Raw genomic sequence first — 15,142 nt, 5'->3', positions numbered from 1 at the left:
TTGCTGCACGCAGGCTTTCTCTAGTTGCGGCAAGCAGGGGCTGTTCTTCCTTGAGGTGCGCAGGCTTCTCATTGCAGTGGCTCCTCTTGTTGCGGAACATGGGCTCTTGGCACGCGGGGGCTTCAGTAGTTGTGGCACGTGGGTTCAGTAGTTGTGGCACGTGGGTTCAGTAATTGGGGCACACGGGCTTCAGTAGTTGTGGCACACGGGATCAGTAGTTGTGGCACGTGGGCTTCAGTAGTTGTGGCTCGCGGGCTCTAGAGCACAGGCTCAGTAGCTGTGGTGCACGGGCTTAGTTGCTTCGCGGCATGTGGGATCTTCCTGGACCAGGACTCAAACCCGTGTCCCCTGCATTGGCAGGCGGATTCTTAACCACCGTGCCACCAGGGAAGCCCTAAAAAATAGTTTGGGAACAAAATGTTGAGATACTCTTTTAAAACAAGGATGAGGAGGTCCGCACAGTCTGCTCAAGAGATGCTGTGAGGAAATAGGCCTTCCATTCTGTTGTTGGAATATGAATTGGCACAGCCTCTTTGGGAGACAATCTGTCTGTATCAATTTTCCCCCCAAAATTTTTAGTGAAGAATTTCAAACGTACAGAAAATTTGAAAAACTTGTGCAGTGGACAACCACATACAACACTTAGATTTTACAATGTATAGATTTTACAATATATATATTTTTGTATATTACGTATATGTAAAATATGTGTGTGATAGTGCAAATATAACAAAATGTTGACAATTGTAATTGACATATATAAAAATATGTTTATTTATATCCATCTATATATAAACATCCATCCATATATATTCATCTATCCGTTCATCAAGCCGTCTTATATTTTGAAGCATTTCAATGTAAATTGCAGACATCAGCACACTTCATCCCTAAGCATTTCATCATACATATCAACTAGAGTTCAATGTTTCCTTATAGTTCTTTTTTTGAGGTAAAATTTACCTACAGTGAAACACACAAATTTTAAGTGGACCATTTGATGTATTTTTGGCAATGCACACCTTTGTAATCCAAACTCCTATAGAGATATAGGATATTTCCATCACCCCAGGAAGCTCCTTTCTGCTCCTTCCCAGTTAATCCCCATCCCACATTAGCCCAGGCAATATTTTCTTTTGCTATAGATTAGTTTTGCTGGTTCTAGAACAGCATATAAATGGAATCATACAGTAGATACTCTTTTATGTAAGACTTCTTTCACTGAGCATAATGATATTCATGATTCACCCATCTTGCTGTGTGTGTCAATTGTTCGTTCCTTTTTACTCCTGCGTAGTATTCCATTGTCTGAATATGTCAGTTTATCGATTCCCCAGTTGATGGACATTTGGGTTGTTTCCAGTTTGGGACTGTTACAAATAAAGCTGCTATAAACATTCTTTTTCTGAGGTATTTTTGAGGACATGTGTTTTCTCTTGGGTCACTTGATGGGCAGGTACGTAGACAGAATGTATGCAGACCCTCACCCTGGGGCCCGTAGTCTATTTTAACTTTGGTACATGACACGGTGATGAGCATGTGCTCCGTGGCAGGTATAGAAAGTGCACAGTGGGAGGTGTGAGAAGGTAGCAAGTGCTCTGGGACAGAACCAAGGAAGGCCTCCTGGAGGAGGGGGTCTTGGTGCCAACACAGCTTGGTTTAGTGGGAGGACCAGGGTCTCTGGGTCAGACACGCCTGCATTCCAGTCTTATTCCCATGGAAAAAAGGTTCTTGGTAGCGGGGGGACTTCCCTGGTGGTCCAGTGGTTAAGATTCCGCACTTCCACTGCATGGGGCATGGGTTTGATCCCTGGTCAGGGAACTAAGATCCCACATGCCATGTGGTTCATCCAAAAAAAAATCCTTGGGAGTCTTGCTTTCCTCATCTGTAAAATGGGGATAGTGGCAATGCAGGATGTGATGGAATAATGGTGCCTCTTTTGTTAAATGTTCTTTTTTTCTCTTCAGGCCTGGCTCCCCTGGCCACCTTCAATGTGGACATGGTCCAGACCTGGGTGACTCCCAAGGGAGTTCCCTACGTGCTCAGCTCACTTCTGCATCAGGACTCCAGCACCAACCAGACCTGGTGAGTGGGGCCTGGCGTGCGGGGCGGGGTGTGTGAGGACTGATGAGTCCTCGGGGAGCCTGAGAAGGCCCCCAGACAAGCCCTCGGCACCCCACACCCCAGCCTGGGGAGAACCCCCTTTCAGAAGGGCGTGCAGGGGAGAGGCCGTTAGCTCAGGGCCTGTTCTCCCAGCCCTGGCCCCTCTCCTCACCCTGGCCTCTCCGGGGGTGGGGGAGGGGAGGCTAAAAAACTTTTAAAGTTTATCAAGGCTCTTTTGTCTGTTACAAAAGTAACGTGCTCAACATAGAAGTTTTGGACAGTGACGGAAAATATTTCCTTTAAATGGAAAATATGAGGCAGGCGGGCGTGGTGGTTACGAGGAGGCTGTGCATCTGGTCGCCGTGATTCGGTGACAGCTTTGCTCTGTATTTATAGCAAGGCATGCAACCCCCGGCCTCAGTTTCTCATCTCTGCAGTGGGGGTGATTATTTTCCTACCTCACAGGGTTGTTGCAAAGAGTATTTGAGTTCATGCACGTAAAGTGTTTGGCACAATTTCTGGCCAAATTTAAGATCAATACGCATTACTTTGTATTTTGAACTTCTCATCTGTACCCACCCATTAGATAAGTAAAACATTTTAAGTCTGATAGCCTTCTGCTGGTAAGGATGTGGTGAAACAGGAACTTGTAGGAATGTGAGTTGGTATAACCACCTGGGAGAATCATTTTGCCGTATCAGGTAGAGCTGAGGATGCAGGCGGCCCTTGATTCAGTGATTCCACCCCCAGATACCAACCCTAGGGAACTTTTGGGGCACACCTAGAGATATTGACTGGGACATTGTTTTGAAATAAGCATCGTCGGAAAAATGGAAGACATGAGGTGTGAATCATACAATGCGACACTGAAAGCAGGTAAAATGAACGAATTGAGTGCAGTGGTTATGAACCGGATCAGTCTCGAAACACATTGTAAAATGAAAAAGGCAAGTTGTAGAATTATTTATACCATGGCCATTCACTCCGCAAGCATTTATACAATAACAACTTCTCTGTGCCAGGCCCTGAGGGAACAGTGGTGAGCAAAGCAGACACAAATCCTTATGCTCGGGGAAATAGACAATAAGCAAGTAAATCAAATGTAGATTCTATCAGATGGAGGTAGTGGTGGTGTGCTGTTTAGGGACATGTCTTTGGTTTTAGGAGAAGTTCTGCAGTGAAGGGTCATGACACACACTCCAACGTCCCCTGTTGTCACCAAGATGACGTTTAGAGCTGCTCATTTTGAAGCCAGGGTTCAGTCAGAGTTCCTGTGTTGCGTATCGTGGCTGTATCTCTTTAGTCTCCCTTACTCTAGAGCAGCCCTTCCTCTCCCTGTCCTGTTCGTGGCAGGGCTCTTTCTGTGCTTGCTCCACTGCCCAGCTGCCCCTGGCTGGTTCCCTACCCCACCCCTCACCTGCCGCTGCTTTGCTTTGCTTCTGGTCCACGGTGAGGAGTTTCCTTCAGACCCGGCAACCCTGAGCCACGAGCCCAGGGTCCAGATAGCTTTGGGGCAGAGTCAGGTGAGGCACTCAGGGCTCCTGGCTGAGTGGAGCTCTGTTTGGTAGCAGATGGGTGGGCAGTGGTGGCTCCCGAGGCAGCCTCATAGCCCCGGACTTGGGCCATGGCCACGCCAGCCAAGCGGGCTCGGACCCTATGCTTGATTTCCTCACTGTCCAGTGAAGAGGCTGGTGACCATTAGATTTAAGTGGTGAGGGCAGGGCCCATTCACTCTTTCATTCCTTCATCAGTATTTTTGGAGCATCTACTCAGTGCCAGGCAAAGCTAGGGGGATAAGATACTAAGGGAGACAGTCCATGCCCTAATGGAGCTCCCAGGCTCTTGTGGGAAACAGACGAGTTGGTCGATGACAGGAGGAGTGAAGACTGCTCTGTGGGGACGTCCAGGGTGCGTTGGGGACATAGAGGCACGTGTGTCCTTCAGCCAAAGGATGTACCTTGACACTGGGACTTAGGGGCTGAGTAGGAATTAGTGTGAGAAGGCATGGGAGGGGGAATCGGGGCTGAGAGCTGCTTGGTCAGAAGTCTGGAAGCCAGCCTGAGCCAGGTGCGGGGGCTGGGAAGGTGTCGGTGGCTGAAACTGAGCGTGATGAGACATTGGATGGGGGAGGTGGGCCGTGCTTTGTCAGCCGGCACAAAGGTTTGGGGAGCCTGAAAGGCTTGAAGCACGGTGAGAAGGTTGTTAGGAATGTTCTGGTTCCAGGAAGAATTAAAGGTAAGCATTGCTGTGTTTTGTCTTGATAAAGTTCTATTGCTGCACTATTGCACAGAAAACTGCACGTCATCAGAGTGCCGCTCAGTGAATGTTCACAAAGTGAGCCACCCACGTAAGCAGCGTCCAGATCGAGGCAGAACAGGACCAGCCTCGCATAAGCCCCCTGTAGCCGTGTGCTCCCTTCCGCACACATCCCAGGCGAGAGTTAACCCCTGCTCCCACCCCCGGCCCAGCTCTGCACTTTCTTTCACTGGGTGAATGCACTTCTTTTTATTAGGCACAGGGTGCCCAGCAGTGGAATTGCTGGATCGTGGCTTCTATGCTGGGTCAGCGTTCAGTTTTCACAAAGTTTGCAGTGTGTGAGCGTCCTGCACTCCCCGCACTCATCAAGGTCGAGGCCGGGTTTCGGCCATGCTGTGACCATCTCCTGCCGAGCCCCCTCCCTCCAGTACCCCAGCAGGGCCCTCACCACTCCAGCTTCAGACCCAACAGACTTTAACCCCCCTCCCTCAGAAGCCAAGCCAAGGGCTTCCCTGGTGGCGCAGTGGTTGGGAATCCGCCTGCCAACGCGGGGGACACCTTTTCGAGCCCTGGTCTGGGAAGATCCCGCATGCGGTGGAGCAACTAAGCCCGTGCGCCACAACTACTGAGCCTGCGCTCTGGAGCCTGTGAGCCACAACTGTGGAGCCCACGTGCCACAACTACTGAAGCCCACGTGCCTAGAGCCTGTGCTCCGCAACAAGACAAGCCACTGCAATGAGAAGCCCGGGCACCTCAGCGAGGAGTGGCCCCCACTCGCCGCAACTAGAGAAAGCCCACGTGCAGCAACGAAGACCCAACACAGCCAAAAATTAATAAATAAAATTAATAAATGTATATATTTAAAAAAAAAGCCAAGCTGAAACGCCACAGTGGAAGAGGGGACTTTGAAGTACCCAGAGCAGAAGGCTCCGAGCCCCCCAGGGGTGGGGGGAAGAGCCCACCTGGGCCCAAGGAAACCTCCCGGGACACCTGCTGAAGCAGAGAGGGTCTCACGGGTTTGAACGTGCAGCGGGGAAGGATGTGGTGGGAGGCATCTCTGGGTTCCTGCCTCAAACCCTGGAGCCTGAGACCACGGGCTGCTGCACAGGGCAGGAAACGCGCTTCTGGCCACCCCGGCCGCAGAGGAACAGGCTGGGCTCCTCATGCAAGGACCACACGTGCCTCTCTCTCCCTCATGTTGTTTCTACATAAGTTGTAACAGCCAGGGCTGGCAGCATCATGGACTTGGCCGCTGCAGCGGGGTGGAGTGGAATATAACGAAGGCCTTCCCCCTGGGCGGTATGGGAATAGACTCTGAGGACAGAGATGAGTTACAGCTGGGTGAAGCCAGGAGCTGGGCTGCACTCACCCCAGGTGTGATAGGGTCCCTGGGGCTGTCAGCTGATGGTGAGCTCAGTTATAGTTTAGTTTGCCAGCCACTCAGTCGGTAAACCTGGAGATCAAGAGACCACCCACCATGGTGGAGGTGGTTAAAGGAGCGGGCGGCAGAGGCAGCTCAGACGGGGCCCGGGGCCCCCGGCATTGCGTGACTGTGATATGGGTGGCAACCTTGGGTTCTGCAGTGAACAGCCTGTGCAGCTGTACGTGGTGGTCTCTCAAGAACTCACAGTCTAGGTGGGAACAAAAGCCAGGGATAAGTGTAGGTGTCCAGTAGTGAGGGCTTCCTGGCGGGCTTGGAGGGGGTCAAGGTGCTCCTTCTTTTGGGAAGGCTTCCTGAGGAGCTGGTACTTGGGAAGATTGTTCTGCAGGAAAAGGAGCTGAAAGGCATTGCAAGCGGAAGAAACAGCTTGGGCCGAGGACTAAAGGAGGAAGGAGAGCTGAGGCTATTCCAGGCCTGCACCTACCCCACCAAGACGTTGGCTGGGTTGGATCCCAGTTCTGAGCCCACCTTTACGGGGGAGCAGAGAATAAGGTGCTGGGCCCAGGGCTGAGGCTCAGGCTGGGAGGGGTCTGTGGAAAGAGGCAAAGTTGTTGAGCAGGCGACCTAATTTAGGGGCTCAGCTGCAAGCCTACAGAGCTCAGCTGCACGTGGGTCTCTGCCCCTCAGCCTTGCCCCAGATTAGCCCCCTCATGTGCTGCCTCGGCTGTTGTTCAGTTGTCATTTAACAGATGTTTACCAAACCCCTGCTCTGTGCCAGCCACTGTTCCAGGTGCTGGAAATAACATGGCAAACGAGAGGCAAGGGGAACTTGGGGAACTTGTGAGGTCTTGGACTTGGTTCACTGTTACCAAGCTCCTCTCCCCGTAGACTGTAAGTTTCCTTGGGGAACTTAGAGTCTAGGGGGAGAGACTGATAATAAACAGTAAAGAAGTAAACAGGATGCTATCAAACGGGGACAAGTTCTGGGAAGGAAATAAATGGGACGATGCAGAGCAGAGTAACTGGGTTGTGAGGTGAGGCTGGTTGGAGAAAGCGTTTGTGAGGAGGTGACAGTTAAGCGAGGCCAAGGAATGAGAATGAGCCAGGTTGGGGAGAGAGGGGGCGCAGCAAGGCAGAGGGCCCAAGCCGGGAAAGAGCTGGGGGCAGCCTAGGAACGGAAGCCAGCCAGTGCGGGGCTAGAGCTTGGAGAGCAAAGGAGCAGGAGGGGAGTCTCAGCGGTGGGGAGGTGCTAGATGGTGCAGGGCCCCGTGGGCTGCAGCAAGGGCTATGGACTCTTCACCTAAGTGCACGGGAGGCAGCTGAAACAGGGCAGTGACGTGGTGTAATCTACAAGGGTACATTTATTTTATTTTATTTAAACAAATATTTATTTATTGTTTACTTATTTGCCTGCGCCGGTCTTAGCTGAGGCACGTAGGATCTTTGCTGCGGCATGCATGTGAGATCTAGTTCCCCGACCAGGGATCGAACCCGGACCCGCTGCATTGGGAGCTCAGAGACTTACCCACTGGACCACCAGGGAAGTCCCAAGAGCAAATTTAAAAAACAAACAACAGAAAAAAATAACAGGGGGCTATTACTACACACCAGGCAAGATGATGGTGGCAGGGGAAACAGAGAGAAGAGATGTTCTCTAGATATAGTTTGGAGGAAGAACCAACAGGGTTTACTGATGGATTTGATGAAGGGGATGAGTGAAAAGACGAAGCAAGGGTGCCCCCAGGCTTTGGACTTCAGAACATAGTGGTTGGTGGTGCCATGTATCATGTCAGGGAAGATGGAACGGTTCAGTTCAGGCGATGGAGAGCAAGACCATAGTTCTGTTTCGAACGTTCTAAGTTTGAGATGCCTATTAGACAATGGGCAGTTGTTTATTTATTAGTTTCCTAGGGCTGCTGTAACAATTCATCACATACTTAGTGGCTTAAAACAGCACAAATGACTATCTTACAGTTTTAGAGGTCAGATGTCCAAAGAGGGTCTTACTGAGCTGAGATCAAGGCATTAGCAGGGCTGTGTTCCTTCTAGAGCCTCAAGGGGAGGATCTGTTTCCTCACTTCCTTTGGGTTCTAGGCGCTGCCTGCATTCCTTGGCTTGTGGCCCCTTCCTCCATTTTTAAAGGGTCTGATAAGGACCCTCATGATTACATTGGACCTACCCAGATAATCCAGTATAAATTCCCCAGCACAAGATCTTTAGCTTAATCTACGAAGTCCCTTTTGCCATAAAAAGTAGCGTATTCCTGGGCTCTGGGGGTTAGGACATGGACTTCTCTGGGCGGGGCAGGTCATTATTCTGCTTTCTAGAGCTGCGCTGGTCTGGCTTCTGGTGGAGGGATGCTAGCATTGCAGATATAAAGGTGGGAATGTCAGCATTGATAGGTGTACGGAAGCCAGGGATTGGAGGGGGGATCAATCACCAGGGAGAGTGTGTGGGCGAGGAAAACAGGGACCCAGCCCCGGGACACCAGTGGCATTTAGAAGTCAGACAGTGAATGAGCAAGCAAAGGAGTTTGAGAAGGAGTAGTGAGAGAGGTCAGGGGAACCAAAAAGAAAGTGGTTCAAGGGAGAGACGGTTACTTCTGCTCCGGGCTGTTGAGAGGTTGAGGAAGATGAGGGCAGAAAGGTGTCCCTTGGATCTGACGATGTGTGGACCACCGCTGACCTTGACAGGACCCGTCAGGGGTGGAAGTCAGCTTGGGCTGGGGTAAGCTGCGTAGGGCACACACACAGGTGTAGATTTTATTATTATCCTGTCACCCATGGAGATAAGTGAATGATACATTTCATATTTTTTTTAAATGTCAAGTAACGGGAGATGAAGAAGTGGAAACATGACCTCGTTCCTGGCCCCCAAACCACTGGAACTCATCATGACCTGTCTCATCCCCTTTATAAAGCTTCCCCTTTATAAAGCTTCCCCTTTATAAAGTCCTCCGTGGCTGCCTACTGCCCTCAGCATAAAACCTTGGACTTGGTTCAGTGTTACCAAGCTCAGCCTCGGGCCCCTTCCCCAACACCCCCTACTCACAGCTCCTAGGATGGGGAGCTCTCTCCCTGTCTCGGGGCAGCCCTGATCCTCCCTGGGCAGCATGCACACGGAATGTTTAGGCTGACGCTGGCTCTCTGCTGTCTCCCTGGGCAGGGGGCAGAGTTTGCCATTGGGAATCACGTCTCCTGAGGCTGCCTTAACCAGGCTGAGGGGCCCAGAACCTCCAGTTCTGACCTGCCCCTAGGAGAGGGGCACAAGCGTGCTCTTCTCAGGAAGTGCTGTCACTGGGGCCAGGTGGGGCAGGCGCCCTTGCAGCCACTAGGAAGGCAACAGAAGGAAGGCTTCTGTCCCCAGCAGAAGCAACTGTGCTGCTGGTGGCTTCCTGGTTCCCCCCACCACCATCAAAGAGCAGCGAGTGTTTATTTACCACCAATATCACCCCATTTCTGTCAGGGTGGGCCAGCAGGCAGAGAGGGGATGCATTTAGCCATTTCCTGCCTGGAGCTGTGCAAAGGTTGAGCCCATGCCTCCCTCGTAAGGCAGATCCACCATCCTGGGCTGGGAGCCTGCCCGCCTTTCCAGGTCTGGTCTTCTCCATAGTTTTCCCCACAGGGAACCTGTGGGTCTGTGGGCCTGGAATGGAAGGACTGTGTCTGGGCAGGTAGGGAGGAAAGGGGAATCGCTGACCAGCTCAACTTTGCTGCCGACTCTTTCGCTCAGGCTCCTGGTAACCAGCCCCAGGACCAGCAGGACGGCAAGGCCCCTGTATCAGTGTTCCCTCATTAAGGATGAGCTCCATTGCCAGCCAGTAGGTAAGTCAGCCCCTGCTCCCGGGAATGCTCCCAGGACCTCCTTTCTAAGGAATCCCACTCATCCAGCCCAACCATTCCAGTCTCTCCACCCTAGCCTCCACCACCAGCCACAGCATGCCTTCCATCTGGTGCCCAATCCCATCCCCACCCAACCCTAACCCCCAGCCCACCTTTCCAGACCCAATCCTAACAACAAAAATGAAACCTAAAATGGATGGAGTGCTTACAGAGTCACCTGACGCTCTGCTAAGTGGTTCGCGGACTTTTAATCCTTAAAACCACACTATTTTACAGAAGGGAAAGCTACAGTTCAGAGAAGTCCTTTGGTTTCCACTATGACTAAGGTCACGCATCTGAGCAGCACCACAGATGCAAACCCAACTCCACCCAATTCCAAAACCCAACCTACCGCAACTCACCACGCCTCAATGGAACCCACCCCCGCCCCGCGCCCCTGCAATCTAACTGTGGCCATCCTAGCGCCTAGCATGGGGTCTGCCATATATTAGGTGCTCAATAATGCTGTTTGAATGAACAAAGGAATGGACCTAATTCGCTCGTTGACCAAACTCCTCCCATCCTGCCCAGCCCAACTGAAGGCCCACTTTGCTGACGACCATTGGGCCGTGTCAGGTGGAGTGCTGGTCTCTTGTGGGAGGCGCTGTGTTGAACAGCCTCCATCTCTGCATCAGAAGGGCACACGGTCCGGCAGGGTGACTGAGTGATCCTGGGACTCAGAAATGCAAGTGTCCTGAGGCCCACAGTGGGGTGGGAGGGGAAGGAGCTACACTTCTGCCCCTGGGGATGTGGGGCAGTAAGATTCCCCAGAGACAGGACTTGGAGAGGGGAGAGTTCATTGGATTCTAGGGCCAGTCCCCCAGCCTCTTGCCATTCCTCCCTGGTGCTGCACACACCTGCCAGCTGCCCAGCAGCCCAGGGGCCCCTGGACGACCAGCACCAGGTCTCAATGTTTCTGGATCCCTATCACCATCTGTCACAGGCTGGGCACAGAGCAGACATCACGGGGCATATGTTGAATGAGACGCCAAATGAGCCTGGGAGAGAGGCCTGTCCTTGAAGGCCCCCCGCATCTAGCTTCTAGAGGTTGCTCTGAGTGGCCAGCTCTTCCTCATGGGGCTTTGACCAAGATGGCCCTGTGCCCTCTGACCTTGGCTCCTGGGTTGCCTCCCAGCATTCCTCCCTCCTTACCTGGGCCTCACTGTTTCAGAGAATGTCCCCATCCCAAAGGGGAGGTACCGTGGAGTGACAGTTGTCCGGAACCACCATGGTGTTTTGGTGAGTATGTGTGGCGAGGGAGGGTGGAGGGCCTTGGGGAGCTGGTGCTACCCCTGTGGTTGACCGTGGCGGATACCAGTCCTGACTGGCGTGTTATTCTCAGGGCTGAGCCCAGCTGTATCCCCAGAAGCCCCAGGGCTGACAGCGGCTCTGAGCTGGGTACTCCGTGTGACCCAGCACACTGACCCTGGCAGCGACTCCTACCCCTGGTGAGGGGTGAGCACGCTGTTCCTGCGTCCCCTGCCTGGTTGAGCCACTGGATTCTGACGTGGGGGTGTGGGTGTGGCTGTGACGAGGGGGCCTGGGCTGGGGGTGACCCGGGCTTTCCCCTCCTTTCTCCCCCTCCTCTAGATCTGCATTCAAGTGACGACCCGGTGGCCCCAGAGCCTCAGCTCAGAGCTCACAGGCAACTGCATCCTGCTGGCCCCTGACCTCCGTCCCCGTGCCCAGGTCTACTTCTCCGACCTTGGTAAGGACTGGACCCTCGTTGGACAGCTCTGAAAGGATATCCTGGGGTCTGCAAGAAGAGGCGCCAGCCCGTGGTAGATGCAGAGGGACACAGAGGCCCGGAGAGGGCAAGGCAGGCTTAGGCCCCATGTGAAGGAACCAGGGCAGAGCTAAGAGCAGGCTTACCTGGAGGTGAACGAGGAGGCCATCTGACTCGGAGCTCTTCCACGTGTACTTTTTAAAGAAAAATTACTGGACCCTGATGCCCCTGTGGATGCTGGAGACTGCTCCAGGAATAAAAAAGGCAGCACGGAGAACACAGCCAGGCTGCGCCGGGAATTGAAGGTGGAGGAGAAGGAGACAGAGGACGAGGACGAGGAGGCAGCTGGTGAGAAGAGGCAAATCTGGTCGCTCCCAGGGCTGTCAGAGCTGACTCCTTAGGCTGGAGACCTCCAGGGCTGAGGTGTGCCTAGGTCCAAGAGATGGAGAGCAGTGGCTGGTTTCTACAGGCCTGGCCAGTCCCAGCCCTGTCTCTCTCCATCTTACAGCTGGGAAAACTGAGGCCCAGAGAGTGGGGGTGCTGGGAGTGACTCACGCAGCAAGTCAGAGCCTGAGCAGGTTCGGGCTCTCTCTCTGCCTCTGAGACAAGGCTTCACTCTTGGGAGTGGCACCGATGCCCTCCCTGAACTGAGCCCTCAGGGCTTGAGCTTGGTGGGTGCCCTTCAGGGCAGGACGAGTTGCCCTCACTCCTGCCCCAGATGCCAAGCCCACTCCTGACCTGTTCCCTGTCTTGGCCCAGGCACCGAGATCGCCATCATCCTGGATGGCTCAGGAAGCATCGATCCCCCAGACTTCCAGAGAGCTAAAGACTTCATCTCCAACATGATGAAGAACATCTATGAGAAGTGCTTTGAGGTGGGCTTCCCTAAGGGTTGGACTCACACAGCTTGTGTGTTATCTACCGCTGGGAACAAACCATCTCAAAACATCCACCAGCGATCTGCTCTCCTTCTATGGGTCAGCTGTTCGGTCTGGGCTCAGCTGGGTGGTTCTTTTGCTGGTCTTGCCTAGAGTTATTCCTGTAGCTGCAGACATCTGGTTGTTTGACTAGACCCTAAGATGCCCTTGCTTGTCTGGACCACGTGTCTCCAGCAGCCCAGCCCAACTCTTTCATGGCAAGCACTTTCCAAACCTCTGATTATATCACATTTGCTGATGTCCCATTGGCCAAAGCAAGTCACCTGGCCTATCCCGGAGTCAGTGTGGAAGAGGGGGACTACACAGGGACATGGATTCAAGGAGAAGTCTGTGATTCACTGGGAGCCATTACCATCATACCTTCCTCCACCCCCACTGGCTTAGAGATTTCCCTCTGCCTGAGTATTTCCTCCTGCCCAGAAACTAGGAGGAATGAGTGGATTCTTCCACTGCTTCCAGGCGGAGCCATCTAAGGGGCAAGGGTGGCCTTGGGCAAGTCTGCCAAACTCCTTCCCTCTCGGCCCCGCCCCTGCAGTGCAACTTTGCCCTGGTGCAGTATGGGGAAGTCATCCAGACAGAGCTTGACCTTCAGGACAGCCAAGACGTTACAGCGTCCCTCGCCAGAGTCCAGAACATCACTCAAGTGGGGAGTGTCACCAAGACTGCCTCTGCCATGCAGCATGTCCTGTGAGTGTGAGGGCAACAGAATTACCTGTCCACCTGCTGAGTGCCAGTCCACGGCCCCGCCCAGAGGCTCTGAGGCGTCCTACCTGGAGAAGGTGGCTGGACAGACTGTGTAGAGGAGAGGGTCAGGGTTCAGGCTCTTCCTTGGCTGAAAGGGGACACTGTGAGGTCTTCCAACCCAGCCTTGGCTGATAGATGACGCCCCAAGACAGTCCTCCAAAAATTCTTCCAAAGACTCCTCCTGCGAGCAGCAGTAGGGCACGGTGCTTATCAGAGGGGCTTAGTGGGCAGGCTCCCTGGGTTCAATCCCAGCTACAGTTTGTACTCGTGAGACCTTGGGCGAGTTGCCTAACCGCTCTATGCTTCAATTTTCTCACTTTTTTTTTTTTTTTTTTTTTTTTTTTTTTGCGGTACGCGGGCCTCTCACTGCTGTAGCCTCTCCCGTTGCGGAGCACAGGCTCCGGACACGCAGGCTCAGCGGCCATGGCTCACGGGCCCAGCTGCTCTGCGGCATGTGGGATCTTCCCGGACCGGGGCACGAACCCGCGTCCCCTGCATCGGCAGGCGGACTCTCAACCACTGCGCCACCAGGGAAGCCTCAATTTTCTCACTTTTAAAATGAGAATAATAGGGAATTCCCTGGTAGTCCAGTGGTTAGGACTTGGCGCTTTCACTGCTGAGGCCAGAGTTCAGTCCCTGGTCGGGGAACTAAGATCCTGCAAGCCGCAAGGCGTGGCCAGTAATAATGATTAATAATAATAATAATAATAATAGTAGTACTTGCCTTAAAATATGTACGGTGCATACCAGAGTGCCTGGCATCTAAGTTCTATGTAAATCTTAGCCACTGTTTTTAATATCATTATTATTCCCACACATACACACGAGGAATAGACTCCAGTGCTGTCCAGCACCTTTCTTTTTCTTTTTTTAAAAATAAATTTATTTATTTACTTATTTTTGGCTGCATCGGGTCTTTGTTGCTGTGCACTGGCTTTCTCTAGCTGTCCAGCACCTTTCTATTGGGAGCAGGTGAGGGGTAAGAACACCTGTGTTGCAGCCTCACCTCCACCCGCGCAGCTGTGTACCCAGGGACATCACCACCCCTCTTTGGGCCTTTGTTCTCCCAGGAGGGCTCCTTAATCCTCTTCAATTCTAAAACAGGTCAGTGAATAAAATCTCCCCAGGGCTCAGTCATCCCTTTGGCAAAGTTCTTTCCCTTTACTCTCCCCGATTTAGAGACAACATCTTCACACCAAGCCATGGCTCCAGAGAAAAGGCATCCAAGGTCATGGTGGTGCTCACTGATGGGGACATATTCGGGGACCCCCTCAACCTCACAACTGTCATCGACTCCACAAAGATGCAAGGTGTTGAGCGCTTTGCCATTGGGGTAAGAACTAGGTGCTGGGGGTACCTCGTGACCCTGTGCAGCCTGGGGTGGGGAGAAGCCAGGGCTCCTAGAAGGGCTTCAGTAAGCAGCGTACCCAAACCCTGCTGCACTCACAAACACTCACCAACTTCTCTTCTTTCAGCCCCCGTGTCCCATGCACCCCGCACTCCCCACCCCACTCAGGGTCTTCCCCGCAGACGGCTCATTTCCCAGTGGTGGTCACAGCTCCCTCGCCCAGCAGTGATGGGGAGAGCAGTGGACACCCTGGGAGCCCACAGGAGGGATGTCAGGGAAGGTTCCAGGAGGAGCGGGTGCTGAGCTGAGTCTCGGAGGACAAAGAGGAGTAGCTGACGTGGGGCACAGGGGAGGCGGGAAGGGCTCTGCAGGCAGAGGGAATAGCGTGGGCAGGGGTGAGGAGCTGGTGTGTTCAGGAAAACACACGTAGAGTGTGTGGGAGAACAGGGAGCAGGGAAAGAAGGAGGCCTGGAGAGCCCTCGCGGTGCTGGCCCACTGACCCAGGGCCTCTGTGCAGGTGGGAGATGCATTTAATAAAACTAGGGCGTACAACGAGCTGAAGCTGATCGCCTCGGACCCCGATGAGGACCACGCCTTCAAGGTGACCAACTACGCAGCGCTGGATGGGCTGCTGAGCAAACTGCAGCAGAGCATCATTAGCGTGGAAGGTGAGGCTCCAGGTCCCTGGCCACCCCTGTGTGGCAGCCCCCTCGGCATTCAGCAGGAGGCCCGAGGCCCACGCTCCAGCCCTACTCCTGTCCTCCC

General features: G+C 53.2%; 1 protein-coding gene across 1 annotated transcript in view; it reads left to right on the top strand.

Moving 5' to 3' along the window:
• Positions 1 to 1,537: 1,537 nt before the first annotated feature.
• The window catches only part of ITGAE (integrin subunit alpha E), a 45,492-nt gene continuing 31,887 nt past the window's right edge, over positions 1,538 to 15,142 (top strand). The window contains exons 1-10 of the mRNA XM_059996643.1: positions 1,538 to 1,553; positions 1,968 to 2,085; positions 9,473 to 9,564; positions 10,793 to 10,860; positions 11,212 to 11,329; positions 11,552 to 11,695; positions 12,107 to 12,222; positions 12,821 to 12,972; positions 14,209 to 14,362; positions 14,895 to 15,045. Coding sequence (XP_059852626.1) covers positions 1,538 to 1,553; positions 1,968 to 2,085; positions 9,473 to 9,564; positions 10,793 to 10,860; positions 11,212 to 11,329; positions 11,552 to 11,695; positions 12,107 to 12,222; positions 12,821 to 12,972; positions 14,209 to 14,362; positions 14,895 to 15,045 — 1,129 coding nt within the window. The remainder of the gene's footprint in view (positions 1,554 to 1,967; positions 2,086 to 9,472; positions 9,565 to 10,792; positions 10,861 to 11,211; positions 11,330 to 11,551; positions 11,696 to 12,106; positions 12,223 to 12,820; positions 12,973 to 14,208; positions 14,363 to 14,894; positions 15,046 to 15,142) is intronic.

Source organism: Delphinus delphis, chromosome 19 (assembly GCF_949987515.2).
Source record: "Delphinus delphis chromosome 19, mDelDel1.2, whole genome shotgun sequence".
Lineage (NCBI taxonomy): Eukaryota > Metazoa > Chordata > Mammalia > Artiodactyla > Delphinidae > Delphinus > Delphinus delphis.
This window is presented reverse-complemented; position numbering and strand designations above follow the sequence as displayed.